The 18,279-nt window shown below is 51.8% G+C and overlaps 8 protein-coding genes across 8 annotated transcripts; 5 read left to right on the forward strand and 3 right to left on the reverse strand.

Moving 5' to 3' along the window:
* Window positions 1–1,335: 1,335 nt before the first annotated feature.
* Window positions 1,336–3,036, reverse strand: Aspvir_005721 (putative MFS sugar transporter protein; the record flags this gene model as incomplete). Its single annotated transcript, XM_043268934.1, has 2 exons — window positions 1,336–1,971; window positions 2,053–3,036. 2 exons carry the CDS (start codon window positions 3,034–3,036, stop codon window positions 1,336–1,338), a joined length of 1,620 nt encoding a protein of 539 aa, XP_043124869.1.
* A 1,152-nt stretch (window positions 3,037–4,188) lies between these two features.
* On the forward strand, window positions 4,189–6,423 carry Aspvir_005722 (glycoside hydrolase family 95 protein; the record flags this gene model as incomplete). The annotated part of the gene is made up of 2 exons (XM_043268935.1): window positions 4,189–4,587; window positions 4,651–6,423. The coding sequence occupies 2 exons, from the start codon at window positions 4,189–4,191 to the stop codon at window positions 6,421–6,423; spliced, it is 2,172 nt and encodes a 723-aa protein (XP_043124870.1).
* Window positions 6,424–7,052: 629 nt separating this feature from the next.
* Window positions 7,053–8,567, forward strand: Aspvir_005723 (glycoside hydrolase family 1 protein; the record flags this gene model as incomplete). The annotated part of the gene is made up of 2 exons (XM_043268936.1): window positions 7,053–8,385; window positions 8,434–8,567. 2 exons carry the CDS (start codon window positions 7,053–7,055, stop codon window positions 8,565–8,567), a joined length of 1,467 nt encoding a protein of 488 aa, XP_043124871.1.
* A 389-nt stretch (window positions 8,568–8,956) lies between these two features.
* On the reverse strand, window positions 8,957–9,409 carry Aspvir_005724 (uncharacterized protein; the record flags this gene model as incomplete). Its single annotated transcript, XM_043268937.1, has 1 exon — window positions 8,957–9,409. The coding sequence occupies one exon, from the start codon at window positions 9,407–9,409 to the stop codon at window positions 8,957–8,959; it is 453 nt and encodes a 150-aa protein (XP_043124872.1).
* Window positions 9,410–10,123: 714 nt separating this feature from the next.
* Window positions 10,124–11,361, forward strand: Aspvir_005725 (putative acyl-CoA:6-aminopenicillanic-acid-acyltransferase; the record flags this gene model as incomplete). Its single annotated transcript, XM_043268938.1, has 3 exons — window positions 10,124–10,180; window positions 10,263–10,667; window positions 10,726–11,361. The coding sequence occupies 3 exons, from the start codon at window positions 10,124–10,126 to the stop codon at window positions 11,359–11,361; spliced, it is 1,098 nt and encodes a 365-aa protein (XP_043124873.1).
* Window positions 11,362–11,788: 427 nt separating this feature from the next.
* Aspvir_005726 (cytochrome b561 domain-containing protein) lies at window positions 11,789–13,632 on the forward strand (the record flags this gene model as incomplete). Its single annotated transcript, XM_043268939.1, has 5 exons — window positions 11,789–12,122; window positions 12,628–12,855; window positions 12,911–12,945; window positions 13,015–13,077; window positions 13,138–13,632. The coding sequence occupies 5 exons, from the start codon at window positions 11,789–11,791 to the stop codon at window positions 13,630–13,632; spliced, it is 1,155 nt and encodes a 384-aa protein (XP_043124874.1).
* Window positions 13,633–13,981: 349 nt separating this feature from the next.
* Window positions 13,982–15,520, forward strand: Aspvir_005727 (putative serine--tRNA ligase DIA4; the record flags this gene model as incomplete). Its single annotated transcript, XM_043268940.1, has 1 exon — window positions 13,982–15,520. One exon carries the CDS (start codon window positions 13,982–13,984, stop codon window positions 15,518–15,520), a length of 1,539 nt encoding a protein of 512 aa, XP_043124875.1.
* Window positions 15,521–15,971: 451 nt separating this feature from the next.
* Window positions 15,972–17,700, reverse strand: Aspvir_005728 (BTB/POZ domain-containing protein; the record flags this gene model as incomplete). Its single annotated transcript, XM_043268941.1, has 2 exons — window positions 15,972–17,156; window positions 17,215–17,700. 2 exons carry the CDS (start codon window positions 17,698–17,700, stop codon window positions 15,972–15,974), a joined length of 1,671 nt encoding a protein of 556 aa, XP_043124876.1.
* Window positions 17,701–18,279: the final 579 nt, after the last annotated feature.

Raw genomic sequence — 18,279 nt, forward strand, 5'->3', positions numbered from 1 at the left:
GTCAAATTGCGGTCTTCTGTCGTCTTCTCTGCGAGACGAGGTATTGAGTCGGTGAAGAAAGCTCGCAGTCCCGACGAACGGAGCACATTTGCAATGGCAACGGCAAATATAAACATTCCATGGCTATTTCGATGACTGTTGCTTGCATATGTGGTGGGCTGCAAATACATACTAACATTGGTCAGCCGAATAAAGCCAGCCGACTCGGTTGTTAGCCATGGGATCCGGTTGTTACACACAGACCAGGGTTACCTTCTAAGAACAACAATAGAATTTCTCCTCTCGCCACTGTCGGTCTTAGCGCTCTCAGGAAGGAGGGAATAGGGCGATCTTAACCGTAGGTGGCCGTGCTATTAGTCCTGGACGGAAGCCCAATCGGCCATGATCATGGCTTCCATGATCCCCGTCGCGAGGCAAACGCGCAGGGATATCGACCCAGAACATTTCTTTGCGCTGCTCTCAGGGACGTTTGATTTGCTCTCCAGCCCGTTTAACTTCCAGTTAAGCGTGGCTTAACACCCCGTTCCAGACTTGGTCTGCAGGTAGCCGTTGGATGCGTTGTTGTGTCACATTCGAGTCATGGTCGTATAAACAAGTGGTACCCTTTAAACGCCCTCGTCAATAGGGGATATTCAACGTGCCTTCACGTCGGATCCGAATTCGGGAATATTGGCAGTATCATTTTACAGTAGAACTGCCGCACTCTTTTCGCTTTAGGGGAAACCAGACCAACACTGACTGAGTTTGATCAGACACTAACAGCGCCCAGCTAGTCGAAAAAAAGAGACATTCCTGTTCACTTGGACTGCAAAATCCACGTCCTCAACTGTCAGACGCAATCATACCCGCCCGCAATGCTACACCCGGCAACGGGCTCCTTGCGTATGCTGTGCAATCGAACCTCCAGGCTCGAGCTTCTGAAGAATATATGGACATGGTCTAGTGCGGTGGCGCTCTTGCCCTTGTAGGGTCGGTATTGGAATATGTCGGTAGATGCAGAGCTATCTTGGATGTACGTCGGTGTGGCAGCGGTCGTGGATGATGTTTGCTTCCAGGTGAGTAGGTAGTGTTATTTATAGTACAAGGGGTATACCCATCCTTATCGAGGCGGTCAATGTTGGATTTGAGGATTACCTTGAACATGAGTATCTATACCTGGATCTAAACGTTGGCCTGAAGTCTCATATACTGTGGAAGTTGAGTGTCACTTGAAAGTATGTAGTTTATTGGCGGAGGCTTGGTTATATAGCCGATCATTATATCATGAGACTCATAAAACCCAAATGCACAGATTGAGATAGATACAGCCATAACATACATCTAGTATAATGATGTTCAGTGTCGAACCTCCTCGTCCTGAGTGGCCGCCGCCATCTCCTTCTTCGCCTTCTGGATGTCCAGAGACATCTTGACGGGCGCCACGCCAGGCGTCTCGAACACGGCGTCAATTTCTTCGAGAGACAGCCCATATGTCTCTGGGAAGACAAAGTACGACAGAACGAGTTGGATACAGTTGTAGACGATATAGACCACCCAGATCTTGTAACCGATCTTCTGGATCCCAACACTGATGCCGTATGTTTGGGCGGCTCCCGCACCGCCCTGGATCAACCCGTAGAGACCCATTCCCTTGGCACGGAGCGGCAGAGACAGGATCTCAACCGGGTACAGGTTGTGCATGGTGGCAATCAGCATAGCGGAAAAGGTCTGGTAGAGGTAGATCCAAAGGATAGTCAACGCAGCGGCTGCGGTGTTTCCCGTGACATTAAACTGCCAGGACGTGATTGTAGCAGCAAACTGGAAGAGGATCATGCTTGCGAGTCCCGAGAAGATCAACGTCCGTCTGCGGAATTTGTCAATTATGAGCGCTCCTACACCGGTAAACACAAAGTAGACGGCTGTGGTGCCAAGCTGGATACCGAGCTGCTGCCTCGAACCTTTGATTCCGATCGTTTCCAGAGCGGGGACCATCTGCAGTAGCACAATGTCAAATTGAGAAGCAAGACCTCACGGCCCCAGTCCAGAGGCCTTAGGGCCCTAGGGGTGACTTACGTAGTATGTAATGATACCTCCACCATTCCACTGCTGGAAGACGGAGTAGAGGAAGAGAACAAGTAGTCGGAAGCGGGCCGTTTTCGTGAAAAAGACCCGGTAATCCCAGAACTGATTGAAGCCTGTCCGGTCACGCTCAAGCGACGCCTCAATCTGCGATACGACAATCTCGACAATGGGCTCATTGATATCGCCGCTGGTGGTGTGATACTTTGCAACCATTCGCTTGGCAGCGTCTCTCCTCCCTCGCATGATGTAGTAACGGGGCGATTCGGGGGTGATGAGGTAGATGGTAGCACAGACTATAGCGGGAAATACGGCTTCCAGAAGCAGTGGGACTCGCCAGCTCCAGTTCCCTTCCATTTTGGTCAGTCCAATCAAGGCCCCGGTCATACCCAGACTGCCTATCTGGAAACATGCACCGAAAATGCCGACGATTAAGCCACGGAGGTGGGTCGGGGCGACCTCGCCCACATATTGAGAGCTGGACAAGAGCGCAGATCCGAATCCCAGGAGGAACCGGGCCGCCATGAACATTTGGAGGTTCACAGAGCAGCCCTGGAGAACCGCGCCCACGATCACAATGAAGTTGCCGAGAAAGTTGATACCCCGTCGACCGATTATGTCCGCTAACGACAAAAACGGGGCTCCACAGACGGTGCCAATATTCATCAAGGCATTGAGCAAGCCGTATGTGCCTCCGCTAGTTCCAAATCCGAAATAGGTGTGCCATGCTGGCAAGGCATTGATGCCACTGATAACGGCCCAGTCAATACCATACCCAGCTTGATTGCATCCCTGAACGAAAAGGATCAAGAATAAGCGGAAACCAGCCCAAGACCGAAGATCTAGTGCTTCCCGGGAGATCCTAAAAACGTCCTCCTCGGTCAGGTTGGCAAGCACGACTTCTTCAATATGAGCTTCATCCTTCTTCACATCCAATTCGCTCTCATTTGTGGCCGTGACATCGATCGGGTTACCCATTATGAAGGGCTCAAGCACTCACTAGACCAAAGGCCGTGTGAGGCAAACGAAACCCCCTTGAAATGGATGACTAAACAGCAAAGAGAAGAAGAATAAGGCACTGACGAGGATACGGACCCCTTGACGCCTACTGGGGTCACACCACTATATGAGATTGTCGCCGATCATGTCGGTCGGACGCTGCTTGTGCGACAAACACATGTCGACTGGTTTAGGTCCTTGCTCCTCTTTCGCCACGGAGTTGGTATGGTTGAAAGAATGGTTTGAATGGCACCAGTAGATAGCCCGCGGATAAAGCTCGTGAATTTAGCCGCAGAGAGTCAATAACATGGCTGACCCTAGAATGCCAATCATGACCTGTTTGCGAGATTGACCATGATGGTTTTCTTATTGTGGCTGGTAATTTTCCGCCATTGAGGTGACTCCCTTACTTCGATGGAAGGCTAATGGACGACACAAGGCGAGTCCGGTCGCGTCTCTAGCAGTCTAAATGGCTAGTGCTGTACTCCGCGAAGCTAAAAAGGCAGTGCTAGCTCATGTTAGCTACAAAAGGACTTGGACTGCGGTTCATGATCTGGGGGATTCCTAACCTGGGGTAGAACAACGGTCTTGGACGGTGGGAGCAGACCATGTCCGTCTCGTGTATATCTTCTCAGAGCAGGTATTTGAATCTAATTGCTCAATCCATATTGAAGAAAGCAAAGAACACAATCATTCGATAACTCTACCGTCGATAACAAGACGGGGGGGGGGCTTAGTTGGGTGGTGGAGGACTAGAGGCACATGACCTGTTCCTGCTGCATCGTCTGTTTGGAATTTTGGGCTTCTTTTTCTTTGAATCCTGCTTTGTTGACACTGACAGTTCCCCGCTCGGATTCACACCTGTTCGGGTTAGGATAATGCTTCTTATTCATTTCCTCCTCCACGGACAAATCTCCGCATTTTTCACTAAAACCTCCTTTAGCGTCGATAGCTTGGCTTCTTGTCCTGGTGTTCTAGCCATGGTTATCTGATCTTTCCACCAGACACGGTTCGCGGCCCGACTCGACCGACATGGGTCAGTCACTAGGATAAATCCACGACCACGATCAAGGTCAACACTTGTTGATTAAACAAGATGACTGGCCGTTTGGATGGATATTGCACGCCATAATGTCGGAACTCTGGTACCAGCAGCCTGCTGGCAACTGGGAGGAAGCATTGCCAGTGGGCAATGGCCGTCTGGGCGCCATGGTCTATGGGCGAGCCGATACAGAGATGCTACAGCTCAATGAGGACTCGGTTTGGTATGGAGGTCCCCAAGATCGTGTTCCTCGTGATGCATTTGAGTATCTCCCACGTCTCAGGTCGTTGATCCGAGAGGGAAACCACGCAGAAGCGGAGAAGCTGGTTCGTCTGGCCTTCTTCTCTCATCCCATTAGTCAACGGCATTACGAACCCTTGGGGACTCTGTTTCTGGAATTTGGTCATGCCCCCGAATATGTGCGGGACTACCGACGGTCGTTGGATATTGAGCGTGCTATCAGTCGTGTGGAATATGAGCACAAAGGCGTAAAGCTTCAGCGGGAAATCATCGCCAGCAATCCCGACGGTGTGATTGMCATTCGAGTTCAGGCATCTCGGAAAACGGAGTTTGCCTTGCGGCTCACTCGCATGAGTGAGTTGGAATACGAAACAAATGAATATCTCGACGACGTCACGGCACAAGACCGGACAATTACCATGCATATCACCCCGGGTGGACACAAGAGCAACAGAGCTTGTTGCATGGTCAAAGTTCGCACAGCGGACGATCAGGGTTCTATTACTCAAGTGGGGAACAAACTGCTGGTCAATGCTCAAGATGCGCTGGTGCTAATCTCGGCACAAACCACCTACCGTTGCGACGATATAGACAAGAAGGTTTCTTCTGATTTGGAGATAGCTTTGCTGCACTCCACTGACGAGATCTGGGAGCGGCATGTGAACGACTACCGATCACTCTATGGTCGCATGGAATTGCACCTGAGGCCCAACAACTGTGGCATGCCAACTGATAAGAGAATCAAGAACTCGCATGACCCTGGTCTAATAGCACTCTACCATAATTACTGTCGCTACCTATTGATATCGTGCAGTCGGGATGAGGACAAAGCCTTACCAGCGACGCTACAGGGTATATGGAATCCATCCTTCCATCCAGCCTGGGGATGTAAATACACGATAAATATTAATCTGCAAATGAACTACTGGCCGGCAAATGTCTGCAATCTCTCCGATTGTGAGATGCCGCTATTCTCTCTACTAGAGCGCGTTGCAAAATCAGGAGAGGAGACAGCACAGAAGATGTACGGCTGCCGTGGCTGGGTCGCTCACCACTGCACCGATATTTGGGCTGATACTTCTCCTGTAGACACTTGGATGCCAGCAACACTTTGGCCTCTAGGAGGTGCTTGGCTTTGCGTTCATATCTGGGATCATTTCCGTTTCACTCGCGACAAGGAATTCCTCCAGAGAATGTTTCCAATTCTGCAAGGATGCGTGCAATTTCTTCTTGATTTCTTGATTGAAGATGCATCCGGAGAGTATTTGATCACGAATCCGTCATTGTCGCCCGAAAACACGTTCTATGATAAAAATGGAGAGCGCGGCGTCCTGTGCGAAGGCTCCACCATTGATATTCAGATTGTGAATGCTGTCCTGAACGCTTACCTGAAAAGTATCGAAGAGTTAGAAATAGACGCTGAGCTTGCACCGGCAGCATTAGACGCCCTGCGCCGACTTCCACCCCTGCGCATCGGCTCTTTCGGGCAACTACAAGAATGGGCTTCGGACTATGCGGAAGTAGAGCCCGGTCATCGGCATGTTTCTCACCTGTGGGCCTTGCATCCTGGAGATACCATCAGCCCGGAAACAACACCCAAAATAGCCGAGGCCTGCTCTGTAGTGCTGCACAGACGTCAGGCCCATGGAGGCGGTCATACCGGCTGGAGTCGAGCATGGTTAATCAATCTGCATGCACGATTGCTGGCAGCTGAGGAGTGTGCGAAGCACCTTGATCTCTTATTGGCGCAGTCAACCCTGCCCAACTTATTGGACACGCACCCACCGTTCCAGATCGACGGTAACTTTGGCGCCGGCGCAGGTATCCTGGAGATGCTCCTTCAATCCCATGAGGAGGGAATTATTAGACTCCTTCCCGCTTGCCCGAGAGCCTGGAGTTCTGGGTCACTTCGGAACATCTGCGCTCGTGGAGGGTTCAAGTTAGATTTCAGCTGGGAAAACGGTCAGATAAAGGATGCTGTGACTATCTACTCGGAATTCGGCCGTAAAACAGTCCTTTGCTTTCCTAACAATGGACCTCGGATCGAGATCCAGAGCAGGGGATCTCATAGGATTCAGCCTTGACTTCCGCACTGTGCGTGTGGCTATATAAGTGTCAAGAAGCTCGACTGTCTCTTTAATCATAGTAGCGACATACAATCAGAAATCTAGGCAATGGCAACTGGCACATCCTACTCGCTGCCTTCACGGGGACTCCAAGGGGCCAGGATGGCTTCCCAGGTGGGATGGAGCGCCAATCGCCATGATCTGTCCCCTCCCAATCCTTCTATCATCAAAGACAGCGTAGCGTTGTCTTAGATCCGGTCGGGGAATCAGGCACATCGTCCTCCTTTCAACTGACTTGTAAGGTTTCAATGAGTGATCTGATGTATGATACATCATTTATTTCCCCCTCTTTGGATACCCCACTTGGTGCCCAGATGGAATTATCCAGCAATAAAGAGACAGAGTGGTGGAGTAGATCGGCCAATTGACGAGCTAAATGTTCCAATTTAGCCGGATATCTAAATGACAGCAAGCAAGCCTGATCAAATAAACCTGCCAAATTGTCACGAGAACCGTGGACGGAATCTGGTATTCAATCATCGCTGAATTAAGCCTTTCATTTACGAGTTCCTCTGACTCCTGCACGAGTCTCTACTTGGCTTAGACTATCCAGAAACAGACCGCCAAAAGACCTGGAGCGACTGGACATGGACCTGCAATCCGTCCAAGATCTCAAAGGAGTCTTGAGGAGCGACTTCTTTCATGGTTATGCCACCGCGGCGGCCCAGGTGGAAGGGGCCTGGAATAAAGATGGTAAAGGCCAATCAATCTGGGATACTTTTGCGCACACACCTGGTAAGGTAAAGGACGGAAGCACTGCCGACGATGCGGTGCGCTCGTACGAGCTGTACAAGGAAGATGTGGCGCTCATGAAGTCGTATGGGGTCAATGCATACCGCTTTTCCCTCTCTTGGTCTCGCATCATTCCTCTCGGAGGGTGCGACGACCCTGTCAACGAGATAGGGATTGAATACTATTCGAATCTTGTTGACGAGCTGCTCCGTAATGGTATCACACCGTTTGTCACGCTCTTCCACTGGGACACGCCGCAAGCCTTGGAGGATCGCTACGGCGGCATGCTGAACCAGGAAAAGTTCGTGCCGGACTTTGTCAATTACGCTCGTGTTTGTTTTGAGAGACTCGGCGACCGCGTCAAGCATTGGATCACATTCAATGAGCCTGGTGTCTATACGCTGGCTGGATATGCGGCGGGCGTTCACGCACCGGGTCGCTCCTCTTTCCGGGACCGCAACGAGGAGGGCGACTCGTCCACCGAGCCATTCATCGTTGCGCACACGGAGCTGGTCGCCCACGGACACGTGTCGCGTCTCTACAAGCAGGAGTTTCAGCCCCATCAGCAGGGGACCATCGGCATCACGCTTCACGGGAACTGGTCCGAGCCATGGGATGAAGCCGACCCGCTGGATCAAGAAGCCGCTGAGCGCGCGCGCGAGTTCGAGATTGCCTGGTTCGCGGACCCGCTCTACAAGACGGGCGATTATCCGGCCTCCATGAGGGCGCAGCTGGGTGACCGTCTGCCCAAGTTCACGCCGGAGGAGTCGAAGCTGGTGCTTGGGAGTTCCGAGTTCTACGGCATGAACACGTACACGTCGTTCTTCGTCAAGCACAAGACCACGCCTGCGGACATCAACGACCACAAGGGGAACGTGGAGATCCATGATTTCAACAAACAGGGTGACCCTCGAGGCGAAGAGAGTGACACGGAGTGGCTGCGGGCTGCCCCCTGGGGCTTCCGAAAGCTTCTGAATTGGATCTGGTCTCGGTACCAGATGCCCATCTACGTGACGGAGAACGGGACGACAGCCAAGGGCGAGACAGCGCCTACGCCCGGAGTCCTCAACGATCAGTTCCGCATCAGGTTCTTCGAGGGATATGTCGGGTGGGCACTAGCTCGTGCGGTCAAGGAGGACGGGGTTGATATCCGCTCCTACTTTGCCTGGACATTCACCGATAACTGGGGTAAGCTTATTTGTCTCGTGTGAAATTGCAATGCTGATGATAGCGCAGAATGGGCTGCGGGCTATACCGATCGGTTCGGGTGTACCTTTATCGACTTTGATTCACCAGAGAAGACTCGGCACCCTAAGCAATCTGCGTATTACCTTGACAAGCTGTTCAAGCATTTGATCAAGGATTCTTAAGCGTTTCCATATGCCACTGGAGGAATAGATCCTTGCATACTGAATAGAGTTGAATGATGTATGACAGATATTGGAAGACAGAACTCAGAATACATACAGTCACAGAACGGATGCGTTTACATCGCACAAAGCAAGCGACTATTGTACAGAACCAATATTGCCATGACCATTCCATTCCAAACGCACAACGCTGATATTTGTCCACTGCATATCCTTACCAAGCCAGCCAGCCATCCCGCTATAGCACAAACAACGCCAGCAGATCGAATTTGATTGCGATTTGACAAAACGCTTGCAAACCGTGTCAGCTTCCGCCCACCATCCAGACAAAACGTACTCACAATCTCACAAGACGTCAAGGAACGACAGAACCAAGCCCCAGCCTGCCCTCAGTTCAAGTAACGCGGGATACGGCCCAAGTTCCGCCTATTCTCATCCGAGCGACGCAGCAAAGGCACCTCGAAACGCACATGATACTGGCCGTCCTGGCCCGCCCTGGCAGTCGCATTCGCATTCGCATCCACGTTTGCATTCGCATTCCCCCCCGAAGACCGCAAAATCGAGCTGGGAAAGTACGCAGTCGAGGGCTGTCGTTGACCAGCGGGGCGTTTCGTGAGCGGCGCAAACTCGCGCAGGAACATCTCCCATGGATCCTCGGGGACCTTGTCGCCGTCGCGGACCTTGCCTTGGAGAACGCAGAGGCGGTACATGTTTCTTTCGAGGTTGATCCAGTCCACGCCGTAGGGCTTGTGGGTGATGCCGGTGGAGACGTCGGTGTTGGACCAGAAGATGTGCGAGAGGGTGGTTAGGATCTTCTGGCGTTCTTGCTCTGTGTTGGCCATTTTAGGATTGTCGCTTTATGATGTTTGGCTCAAAGAGATGCGGTCTGGAGGGTAGCAAGGGCAGGCTGGGTTGAGGAGATCGAGCTGGTAAAGAAAGTGTTACAGGGTTTCAGCAGACATGGTGTTGATTATTGAGGTTTGCATGCAGTAGTTGTTAGGAGGAGGTAGGAGGGATGGAGTGGTAGGGTGGTATATGGACGCGAGATTAGACGCGAGATTAGACGCGAGGTGCACGCACGATATCAACAAACCTGAGGCAGTGAATGTTGTAGGGCTTGGATAGGGCATGATGCTGTTTGTGGTTGTGTGCGATGACAGTGAATGATAGTGACGGAGGCCATATTCGCCTGTTTTGGAGTATACTAGACGTAGCGTGGCCTATCATAGATGACATAAGATGGCACAGATGCAGAATTCCCAGAAATTCAAGTTCAAAAATTAGTCAAGAAATATCAGAACTCCTTTGCAAATTAGAAGAATAATGATGAAGCTATTAGGGTGGGTAAGTATACGTAGCTCCACAACGCAGGACGACCAACTATCTCCGAACACAATCCGATCTCCCGGAAAACAGCCAACCAAATGAGGGGACGATCTACCCCAAATTCTTATAAATCATCGAGTTTCCATCTTTTTCCATCCTGAAACTGCAGATACCAGGCGTTGAAGCTCTCGTGGTATACTCATAAAGTCACCTACGTGCCGTTCCTCACAATGCAGCTTCACATCGAAGAACCGCCCAGATTGGAGCTCAAGGGCTCTCCAAGAGAAGTAAATGCTTCCCGACAATTGTTTTCGTTACATCTGCTTGTTTTGCTCCCGCGAAGTATGAGCTGACTTTGGTGACTGATAGATCGGACTTGAACATGGCCGACTCCTATCACAGCAGATCCGGGACCAAATCAGAGTCTACGGAGACATGTTCCTGGAGACCTCCAAGATGTCCTGGAACGATGTCAGAAATCTCGCCGTGGAGTTCCGTGAATCACTGGAGAAGAAAGTGCGCGACATCTACGCTGAGATGCAGGGTATAGCAGAGGGAGCCGGGGTAGATCTTCTCGATATTGTGGCGCTGAACTGTCGCAGTGAAATTGCCATGGGCAGTTTCTCCGATGGCTGCACAAGTCTATCCTGGAAGAAACATGACGATGGACGAGTCCTGGCTCAGAACTGGGACTGGGCTCCCGCTGCGGGGAAGAATATCGCTATCATGTCAATCGAACAGCCCGGCAAACCAAAAGTCTATATGGTTACCGAGGTTGGTCTACCCTTGGCAGTTTCATTTGTCAATACAGACTAACACTATATCAAAACAGGCTGGTATTGTTGGAAAGATTGGGTTCAACAGCGCAGGTGTAGGCGTTTGCCTCAACGCCATTCGGGCGAAACCGTGCATCACCTCAAAAATCCCTATCCATGTGGCGCTCCGCCTCTGTCTTGAGAGCCCATCTGCCCAGACGGCGGCCGAAAGGATCTCCGGGCTGGGTGGTATAGCTTGCAGTGTGCACATCCTAGTTGCAGACAGCACGACCGCACTGGGACTTGAACTCTCGCCGGTGGGAGATGTGTATCTCGAGGAAGATGAGTTGGGAACTATCACTCACACTAACCACTTCATCGAGAATCGGAACGTGTACGAGCCTCCATGGCTCTCCGGCTCTCCAATTCGACTGGATCGAGCCCGCCAGCTCCTTCGGGAGCTGATCGGGGGCGGAATCGCCGGCTCTCAGATCACTCCGAGTCTCCTGCGGGACAAGATCTTCTCGGATACTTTCAATGCGCCACAGGCTATCTGCTGCTCGGAGGATCCTAACCGGGGTCCTGCGGTGCGGTCTAAGACCATTTTCAATATCATTATGAATCTGGAGAAAGACAATCTCAGCGCGGAACTTGTCGTTGGTCGACCAGGTTCTGGGGAGGAGACTGCTGTGATACGGATGCCTTGGGCATAACAGTGTTGGATTGCGGTTTCAAGATCATTGATGTCTTCTCAATGTCTCTAGATACGTCCCGTTCTCATTTGGATTTACTCAATGATGCGCTCATTCTCGCGTTGTTTGTCCCAAAACGGGTCTGAATGTTGTAAGACATATAAATGTAGACAACGCATTGTGCAAGACAACAATGGCACTCTCAACAGTTCCATTATGCACAAATTTTTGAGACACACTGCCCCGACTTGCATCAATCAATGTCTCGAATGAGACAATCCTATCTATCCCAGATGAAGGCGAGATGTTTGTCCTCGTCGGTCTATATAATGGCCTTGACTGCGCTTGGAATGCCTTCACTATCATCATAATCCTGATTCTCATCAGTTCTTCTTCGAATACCTTTCATCAATACGATTTAACCCCGCTGCTATCTCAGAATATAAAGATGTCTGCCTACCAAGACCTATCAAACGAGCGCGACACCCTTGTCGCCGCCCTCGAGGAACAGACAGACCTGCAGAACGCGCACCCTGAAGAGGCAGGTATCATCAGCAAAGTGATGGATGATCTCGAAGAGCAGCTTGCAGCCTTGGGGGAGGAGGAAGCCCAGGACGACCAGGCCGGTCTATCCCCGATCCTCGAGATGTTTACTAGGCCCCAACTGCAGACGGACGGATTCTCGTGCCCAGCGAGCCCTGGCGGAGAGGCTGGCGACAGTGATACTGACACTGACATGGATTATAGCGACAGTGACGAGGATGAGCTAAACGACCATCTTCGTGAGAGATTCTGCAGCCATGAGTGCGACCATGAGTCCTGCAGACTTGCCAACGAACATTGGTATGGTTGCAAGTCCCAACTTCCGGATGATTGTGATTGCAAAAATGCTGCAGACCAATGCTAATCTTGTCTGTTAATCATCTTTTAGGACGTCTTTTCCCATTTTCTACCTGTGAGGTCGGGTTTATGTTCTGCTAACTACGCAGCAGATCGAGGACGATGAGGTTGTTGATTTTGGCTTCCATTTTGATTTTATGGTTCATTTCTGGGTCGCTTCTGATTTTGTTTGGTGGTACAATATTGAGTCTGCTTCGAATCTAATATAAAATCATTGATATTGAATTTCTCGTCCTGTAGAATCGGCTGGCTTAGTGGCATGTAAGGAGACATTCCAGGTCCTTCGATTTTCCTCCTCTTCTCCGCATGGATTGGCAATCGGCGCCCTTGAATTCGTCATTGACCTGCCCACCCTGTTATTATAAGCTGCAAGCATCTAACCATCAGACTACCAGTTGAACCTCTTATCTTTTTTCAATAACAAATATCTTCGTACCTCGAAGACTATCTGGAAGACGATAACCGACCTCTGCAGTGATATCATGGCCTCTGCCACAGGAGTCCCTCAAGAACATCCTCAGACCATTGAGGCCAGAGAAGATGAGCCTTTATTGGGTGGACCAGGTGCAGTAACGCAAAGGGATAGGGACCCTATTTACCGCAATTTGATCAAAGGTATGCGCTGCTGAATGCGACGTTGTCTGGCTTAATACTAATTCATCGACTACAGGGACTGCCACTGTTGCTCAGTGCGGCATATTGCTTGTAAGATAACCCCTGCAGCGGATTGCATGGCTGTCTTCTGGTGTTCACTGTGATGACGCGGTTTACTAGCTTGTGGCTCTCGTCTGGGCTGGCATATTCTCCCATCCTTTGATCTTCTTCTCTGCTCATCCGGTACGTTGACCATAACATCGAGTTATAGATGATACTATGGGAGATGCCTAATTTCTATAGCTACTCAACTCCTCCGCTATACTTCTCCAAGTGCAAGCCGCTCTTATCCTACAGCCAACCGCGACGCCGCAGCAGAAGCTCCTGGGCACTCGAATCCACTATTCGCTCCAAGCAATCAGCCTGGCTGCTTTCGTCACCGCGTTCACCATCATCGAGATCAACAAGGGCGATCATCCGCGGCTGACATCGCCGCATGGTATCTTCGGACTAATCACCTACATCTGCATCATCCTTCAAGCACTGCTGGGACTTGTTCAGTATTTCCTCCCTGTCACGATCCTTGGCAGCGCTGATGCGGGCAAGAGACTGTACAAGTACCACCGCCATTTTGGATACTCGCTGCTTATCCTGGAACTAGCAACCGTGGCAGCGGCAACGCAGACGACGTATAATGTGGATGTTCTGCACATTCCGCTTTGGGGAGTTCTTGTCGCAGCAATGTTAGTCGTCGCAGGAGTCGGTGCCAGAATCAAGAAGCACAAATTAGGCTTCTAGAGCGATTTGCCTTCCGATAATTTGCTAGGCCGTCCGAATGAATGCACATGGGGAACAGGGGCAGCTTGTCGAAGTTTTGCACATGCCGGCCTGGATAACAATGGGAGAGATTGTGTACAGGATATATTTCTCGCACCTGACATATATAATCTCTATCTAATGGAAATTCAGAGAAAATTCATGACGGAATGCATCATATATGTATTAGAAACGTCGATATCAAGCCCATAAAAGTGTTAGAAGTAAGATTACCGAATTAGGAAAGGCGGCGACAGCTCAGCTCTTATCTTTTTCCTCCATCGGCCCATATCTCCCGCGCATTTATAACTCCCACGTCCCTCGGCCTGCCATGGCGTCGATTAAATCACCGTACATCTGCCTCAATTGCAGATTGACGAGCAGGCTCACCCGACGCAACTTCACTGCGTCTGCTCGAAACTCGGAATTGCTGCGTCCCGCAACCGCTCCGAAACCCACCCCAGACATCAAACATATCCGCCAGAACGCAGAGCTCTACTCAAAAAACAGCGTGGATCGAAATTATCCGGCGCACGCTGACTATCCCTACAAAATCCAAGAACTGTCCGAAGAAGCAAGGCGTCTTGATCATGATCTCAAAACGCCGCGGTCCCGCATTAAGCAATTGGAGAAGACCATAGCGAATCTTGCTCGACAAGATGGCGCATCCAGTGCCATTGAGGAAGAATTGGCATCTCTCCGGTCAGAGGCACAACGATTGAAGGATGAATCGCATGCAATGAATACCCGGAGAGCAACCTGCACCGAAGAAATCCAACGGTTCGCCCTATCCCTGCCGAACCTTTCCTCCCCCGAGACCCCCGTCGGAGCCGACCCAAAGCTTGTCACATACATCAATTTCGACCCTCAGTCTCCCCCAGAATGGGTCAGCCGTCCAGACCCGTCTCGATCTCATGTCGCTATCGGCACCGCGCTCGAGCTAATCGATTTTACAAGCTCTGCGACCACCACAGGCTGGGGTTGGTACTTCTTGATAAACGAAGGGGCGCTGCTGGAACAAGCGCTGATCCAGTACGCCCTCAGCGTGGCCCGCAACCGCGGCTGGAAAGTCGTGTCACCGCCGTCGATCGTCTACTCCTACATCGCTGAAGCGTGCGGCTTCCAGCCCCGCGACCAGCACAACGAGCAGCAGATCTGGGCCATCGAGCAGAGCGACAAGGACAAGAGTAAGCCCCAGCGATCCCTGACCGGCACAGCCGAGATCCCTCTGGCAGCCATGTACGCCGGTCGAGACCTCGACGCCTCCACCCTCCCCCTCAAACTCGTCGGCGCCAGCCGCTGCTACCGCGCCGAGGCAGGCTCCCGCGGCGTGGACACCAAGGGCTTGTACCGCGTGCACGAGTTCACCAAGGTAGAGCTCTTCGGCTGGGCCGACACCGTCCCCGCAACCAGCTCCTCCGACGACCTCTTCGCCGAGCTCCTGGACATCCAGACTGAGATCCTCACCACCCTGAACCTCCCCTGCCGGGTCCTGGAAATGCCCACCACAGACCTCGGCGCCAGCGCCAGCCGCAAACGCGACATCGAGGCTCTCTTCCCGTCGCGGCTGCGCGCCCCCGCGGCCGGCAGCGGCAGCTCCTCGCCTGACCTCGAGTCCGGCTGGGGAGAAGTCACCTCCGCCTCGATCTGCACGGATTACCAGAGTCGACGGCTGGGTACGCGTGTGCGCGGAGGCTCGGCGAAGGAATCTCGCTTCCCGCACACTGTCAATGGGACCGCGATGGCCGTTCCGCGTGTACTGGCCGCTATTTTGGAGAATGGATGGGATGAGAAACGAAAGGTTGTTGTGATTCCCGAGGTGCTGCGGAAGTGGATGGGGGGTCTGGAGGTTATTGGAGAGAAGTCGTAGGTTCCATCTGGCGTTTCTGTATGAACTATTCTCTCGCCTCCGCTGTATCATGCTGTACGATATGTAGAACACGTTGATCTGGCGCTCGTAAATATAACAACGCTCGCTGCTTTTTGCATGTTTACTAAAGGAGAAGAGCAGGTTGATACCTCGGTGTATTACAACCTAACTAAGCTAATGAGCGACTTCACCACACCACATCTGGACACCAAACATCACGGAAATAAAAGCAATTGCCCTTAGACAGGCAAATCAACGAAGGGAAGGAACTAGAATCAGATGGCATAATATAGCAGGGGGTATCGTGATCGTATCGACATGACGAGGAACAACAAAAAAAAACAAAAGACTCCGCCATTTTCGCATACATAAGTGTCTGTGTCATTATTCATAATCAAATCATATCAGAAGGAAAAGCGTGGATAGGCATCATTAGTCGTTATTGTCTCCCTCAATCCCAGGGGATATCTTCATCCTCGACTTTCGTGCAGGTGAGATACGGCAACGCGCCGAGCGCCGAGTCGCCCAGCTCGGTACCCTTCAGGTCCAACTCGAGGAAATTCCTCAGGAGCGGCTTGACGATTTCCCGGGCCAGCCGCTTGATTTCGTCCATTTTGCGCTCGAAGCGTTTGAGGACGTCCCGGGTGTAGAGCGAGTCTGCGGACGGGGTGGGGTGGACCTTGAGGAATTTCTTGAGTTCGTCGTGCGAGAGGTAGACTTGGGTCGAGGGTGAACCTATGAGTCGGTAGACCTGTGCTGGGGAGAGAGGGGGCGATGGAGGTGAGGCCCGCGAGATGGTTTCCTGGGTGCGATGACTGCTTTGTGGACAGCGGCTGGTATTGTTGCTGGCGCTGTTGCTGGTGCTGGCGCTGATGTTTGCGCTTGTGACGGGCAGACGGTTCGTCGAGGGGTTTTTGAGGATCGGGGCCGGCGGCGGGGTGGTGTTGTCCACGAGCCACTGGCGGAAGAGGGAGACGGCGAGCCAGTCAAGGTATGCGTTTGTAGGGGTGACGCGCTCGCCGCGGGAGGTGGTGAGTGTCAACCGCAGAAGCTTCGAGTCGGCGCGCGCCCTGAGATCTTCGAGATCCTCGACTTTGTCCTCGATGATGTCGAGAACCGAGTTTGGGAGGGGTGAGTATGAGCCGTTGCGAAGGTGCGGTAGAGCCGCGGGCCACTGGCCCACGACGTGGATCAGTGCCTCGGAGAAGATGACCCGGCTACGCGCGAGGTACCCCAACTTGAGGTAGCTCGGGGGGTATTTGGCAATCTGCTTGAAGAGTCGAGATCCAAATCCGAGGAGATGGTGGTCTACTCGAGGTCCAGTAACCGCCAAGGCATCGTACATGTCAGCAAGCGCAAGCAGAGATCGGCACTCGGCATAAGCAGTCGCGATGTTGACACTATTGAGAAGAGGAGGGTAGTTGTAGAACAGGCGAAACAGATTGTCATAGTCACGGATGATCGGGTCCACCTCCACAGTTGCTGTATTTGCCGTGTGAGGCAGGTTGACCACGGATTGCATCCCTGCTAGGTTTGCCATTGATCGGATGAAGCCGGTTTGTGCGCTCGAAGGTTTGGTCATCGACGGTGGAAAGTGGACGGCATCGCTCCCTACGACGTTGGAAAACGTTGGCTGCTATATTCTCATATCGTCGTCAGTTGTTGGACTTGGTATCAATCTTGTTCAGACTGACCTTTTGGACAAGTATAGGTTCTTCGTCTTCCGCCTTATTTTCCCAGTCCAGCTCGTATCTCCACCTCCTCTTTTCTGGGTGAACTCCGCTTGCGCCGCTCTCCGATTGCGCAAGGGTTGATCCGTTGGATAGCGACGAGTTATCCTCGCTTATCCGGGACATGGTCCCCATATCGATGTGCTGAGGCCTCGATATGCCGTGTCGCGACCATCCCTCGCTTGTGCTGGCCTCGAAGAACCCGGAGCATTGCGCCAATATCAATCGATGCAGAAGATAGCGTCGTTCCTGTCCATCGGCGCGTATCACGATCTCAACATCACCGGTGTGGGTGAAGATTGGAAAATCATTCTGCGGTTGATAAGCAGGACCACCATGATGGGAACGACTCGAGCGATGGCGGCGACCGCTATGCGAATGACGCGACACAGAAGAGGGTGCGCTTTGCATCGGCGCAGAGCGCTCGAGAACTTGGGCTTGAGAGACCATTTCAACTGCAGAAGTGGAAAAAGGCTTGATGATCATGGCCACTGTTTCGAGCTCAGCTTTCAAGCGCTTGGGAGACCACTAGGTGACAGACACCAGAGCAGCCAGCGTGCAGCGTTCATTTAATATCGACTATCCCAATCGAAGTCAAGCGATCTGGCTGAAAACAGGGAAACAAAGGGATTGACTGCTTGATAAGATCGTACTAAAGAAAGTAACCGCGTTTGTTGTGATTTTTAGTGGATTCATTCCCCGCTGCGATATGTTGCGCCCCTCGTGGAATGGATAAGCCGAGTGACTTCAGTGGGGAGACTAAGGTGAGACTAGAGAGTATCTAGGTTGACGATGCGAGGATGAAAGGTCAAAACAAAAAAACCATTAGCAAACTTCAGAAGCTGAAACAGGAGACGGAAGCAGTACTCCGTAGCAGTCAAGCGTCAAATATCCACACAGAGGCACATCATCTAGAAGTACATACGTCCGTCTACCTGCTTGGTAGACTACCGACTACGGAGCTTCTGTACCATGGAGGATCGACTCCACAACACAGTAGGGTAAACTACATGCCTTATTTTCTTCTAC

This window comes from Aspergillus viridinutans (genome assembly GCF_018404265.1).
Source record: "Aspergillus viridinutans IFM 47045 DNA, scaffold_3, whole genome shotgun sequence".
NCBI lineage: Eukaryota > Fungi > Ascomycota > Eurotiomycetes > Eurotiales > Aspergillaceae > Aspergillus > Aspergillus viridinutans.